Raw genomic sequence first — 4,153 nt, 5'->3', positions numbered from 1 at the left:
CACATTTTGTTGTAATATTTGGCTTTATCTTCTCAAGCTGATCTTTGAAATTTTCTGTTCAGCTTTTGGACCTCCTCATTTCTTCCATTTGCTTTAACATCTCTACACTGGAGAGCAAATTTCAGTGTCGCTTCTGACATCCATTTTGATCTTTTCCTTCTTTCTTGTCTTCTTAATGACTTTTTGCTTTCTATCTGTATGACGTTCTTGATGTCATCCCACAACTCTTCTGGTCTTCGGTCTTTAGTGTTTAATGTATCAAATCTGTCCTTCAGATGATCTCTAAATTCAGGTGGGATATATTAGTCAAGGTCATATTTTGGCTCTCATGGACTTGTTTTCATGTTCTTCCACTTTAGTTTGAATTTGCATATGAGCAATTAATGGTCTGTTCCACAGTCTGCCCCTGGCCTTGTTTGGACTGATGATATGGAACTTTTCCATCGTCTCTTTCCACAGATGTAATCAATTTGATTTCTATGTATTCCTTCTGGCGAGGTCCATGTGTATTGTTGTCTCATATGCTGTCTAAAGAAGGCATTTCAAGTGAACAAATCATTGATTTTGCAGAATTCTGTCATGCGATCTTCAGCATCATTTCTATCACCAAAGCCATATTTTCCAACTACTGATCCTTCGTCTTTGCTCCCAACCTTTGCATTCCATTCACAATACACAAGATCAATACATCTTGATTGCATGTTTGATCAATTTCAGATTGAAGAAGTTGGTAGAATTCTTCTGTTTCATCCTCACTGGCTTAAGTGACTCATGCATAAATTTGAATAACAGTAACATTAACTGGTCTTCCCTGTACACGCATGGATATTATCCTGTCACAGACAGCGTTGTACCTCATGACTCTTTTTGATATGTTCTTTTTGACAATGAATGCAACACCATTTCTCTTCAATTTGTCATTCCTAGCATAGTAAACCCTGTGGTTGTCAGATTCAAAATGGCCAATACCAGTCCATTTCAGCTCATTAATGCCTAAGATATTGATGTTGATGCATTCCATTTCATTTTTGACAATTTCTAATTATCCTAGATTCATACTTCATACATTCCATGTTCCAATTATTAATGGATGTCTACAGCTGTTTCTCTTCATTTTGAGTTGTGCCCCATCAGCAAATGAAGGTCCCGCAGGCTTTTCTCCCACAGGCTTTACTCCATTCACGTCATCACGGCCAACTCTACTTTGAGGAGGCAGCTCTTCCCCAGTTGCATTTTGAGTTCCTTCCAACCTAAGGGGCTCATTTTCCAGCACTATATCTGACAGTGTTTCTCTGCTATTTGTAACATTTTTTGTGATTAAATATTCGGAAGTAGTTTGTCACTCCTTCTTCCTAGTTTGTCTTTGTCTGGAAGCTCATCTGAAACCTTGGTTGTCCACCATGGGTGACCCTGCTGGTATTTAAAAATACCATGGCATAGCTTCCAGAATCACAGCAACTCACAAGCCACCACAGTGCAACACACTGACAGATAGATGTGTGGTGGGGCCTGGTATTAGATATCCTAATAAATATATATATTGAGCTCTTGGTAGTGTAGTGGCTATGAGTGGGGCTGCTAACCTCAAAGTCAGCAGTTGTAAACTAGAAGCCATTCCATGGAAGAAAGATGAGTCAGGCTCTCTGCTCCCATAAAGATTTACAGCCTTGGAAACCCTATGCAGGGTCGCTATGAGTTGGCACCAACTCCATGGCACACCACCACTATATATATATACATTGAAAATGGAGCAAGGTGGCTTCAAAAGATAAGCACTGAACTGTAAGCCACAAGGCCTACAGTTCGAGCCTGCCTCCCGCACTACAGGAGAAACACGAGGCTTTCTGCTCCTGCAAAGATTTAAAGTCTCAGAAACCTTATACAGGTCACTCTAAGTTGGAGTGATTCAGCAGCACTTGAAAACACTGAAAATATCATTTGGTCTATCCCAAGATGGGCTGCTTCCCGTGCTCCTTGGTGTTAGGGGGTTGGTCGGTAATGGGTCCAAGAAAGCTGTGGCATCAGGGTTTGGGAGAGACCTGAACTGTGGGAGAGCATGGCCTTTGGGAGGCATGAAAGGACACAACATGGCTCTGCTGTGGATTGTGACTCATGATCCAGGTGACCTAGTACCTGACTTTAGTATCTCCCTCAGCAACCTGCCCCATCTTACCTTACTTTTAATAGGGAATATTTCCACTTGCTGATCATGTTCACTGTGACAAAGCCCGCTCATTGCCCGCTGAGCTTTCTCTTTGCTATAGAGATCTCACAGCATCTTGCTGGCCATGGTGAGGGCAAATGGTTACCTGCAACTCACCCAGGCCAACCTGTCTTATTCTCCCTGTTCTTGTAGATATTTCATTTCCCATAAACCGAACAAGACCTGGCAGCAGGTGTTCTGGTTTGCCATCAGTATCGCCATCAACAACGCCTACATCCTGTACAAAATGTCTGACGCCTACCATGTGAAGAGGTACAGCCGCGTACAGTTTGGGGAGAGGCTGGTCAAAGAGCTGCTGGGCTTGGAGGACACTTCACCATCCCACTGATGCCTGGCCTCAGCCCGAGGCTCAGGAAGGTGAGAGGAGGGAGAGAGCCTGCTCACCCCAGTAGAGACCTGGACACGCCGAACGGAAGCTGTGAGGCCTTTGCTGAAAGGAAGAGCATGGCCTCTATGAAGCTGCCACTTCTTCCTACCCCCAGCCCCGTCCCCAAAACATCACGAGCTCTCTACATGGATTTGAATGCTGGTCATTGCTATGTTAGTCACGTCTGTTCAGCAGGGCATGGTTCCCACACAAGCCCATTTAAGCCTGGCAGGGAGACTCATCTCTTAGCAAAGGTGGCTTGAGGGAGCTGTTGCTAGCAGTGGCTTCAGGGCTGGCCTGAGCTGTTGTATGCTGTTACCTAAAATGCCTCCTTTGTAAAGATGTGCAGAGGTTTGGGACCTGGCTCCATTTCTTAATATTGCCAAGAGGTGACAGAGAAGCAGCCAAGATTTGACTTTCCATTCTTAACAGTTGTTCAGGGGTCCATAGGAGAACAGGTGGGCTTCCCAAACATCTGCCTGGTGGCAAACAGCTTAGACTAGGTCTCCGGGAAGAAGTACAAATTGGGTGCCATTAAGAGGAAGTGGTGGGATGGATAGCAGGTGCCTGATCCAGTTAACCAGTAAGGTTTCCCTGCTCATCTCGGAGGCAGCTTGGCTGGTGTGATGGGGAGAAAGGAAAATGCCAACAGCACTTGCGGTGAAGTGTGATGCTATTTTTCTTATTTTTAAATATATCTTCAGGTTATTTTCTTACTGTTGCTTAAGAGCTAATGTAAAGGAAAACATCGCCTTTTTTCCCCTCCTTCATCATTTTCAATCACTACAGTCACTGGTAACTTACATAATCATTATTCTGTACTGGACCAGGGTCACTTACAGGAAAGTGTGGTGGCCCTTTCCCCAAGGACCACAGGGAGTCTTGTGGGTCTTGAACTTTGTCACAGACATTGTCATTAGCAGAATTACTTGTTTTAAACAGCGACGTTGTTAGAACAACAACAAATAGCTGGTTTCCTCCCCTTTGTGTGTGATAACCTTGCCACTATTATCCTTCTCAAAGCCTAAATGGGGACACCCCAGCCTTGCTTGGATGTAATCTACCATGGAGCCAGAGGGGTTTGCTCCCCACATTACTTAAAGGACCACCGGACAAGCAGCTGGGAATAAGGGCACCTGCACACTTCTCAAAAGATCAGGGGCTTGTTCTGAACCAAGCTATGTGTCTATGTGGGGACCTCAGGGTCAGAGTAATTACTGCCCTGACCATCCCCACAGGCAAGAAACAAGTAATTTCTGGAATTTCACAGTCCCCCTTTCAATCCAACTCTATGTAACCACCTCATTTTCACAAATGTAAAACCTATTCTACTCAGGCTTTGGGACTATTTTCCTTGTTTGGACTTGGTTCAGTCAGTGTTGCTGGCAGCATGCTCTGGAACCCCCATATTCCTGAACCCCCATATTGTTTCTGTATTCCAGGTTGGTGATCGTTACACTCGCCCTTTGGTTTTAATTCAATGCCACGGATTGTAGGCCAAATTTTCAATTGTGTTTCAAGACACCTTTGCCATGTCCTGTAATTGGATTGACAGCACTTTT

At 44.3% G+C, this 4,153-nt stretch overlaps 1 protein-coding gene across 1 annotated transcript in view; it reads left to right on the top strand.

The window, feature by feature from the left end:
• PGBD5 (piggyBac transposable element derived 5) overlaps window positions 1-2,655 on the top strand; it is a 206,670-nt gene extending 204,015 nt beyond the window's left edge. Inside the window, exon 7 of the mRNA XM_006868577.1 lies at window positions 2,357-2,655. Within this exon, the coding sequence (XP_006868639.1) occupies window positions 2,357-2,552 (196 nt within the window). The 3' untranslated portion in view covers window positions 2,553-2,655. The remainder of the gene's footprint in view (window positions 1-2,356) is intronic.
• Window positions 2,656-4,153: the final 1,498 nt, after the last annotated feature.

This window comes from Chrysochloris asiatica, unplaced genomic scaffold, assembly GCF_000296735.1.
Source record: "Chrysochloris asiatica unplaced genomic scaffold, ChrAsi1.0 scaffold00119, whole genome shotgun sequence".
NCBI lineage: Eukaryota > Metazoa > Chordata > Mammalia > Afrosoricida > Chrysochloridae > Chrysochloris > Chrysochloris asiatica.
The sequence above is the reverse complement of the archived record's forward strand: the minus strand, read 5'-3'. Positions and strand labels throughout refer to the sequence as shown.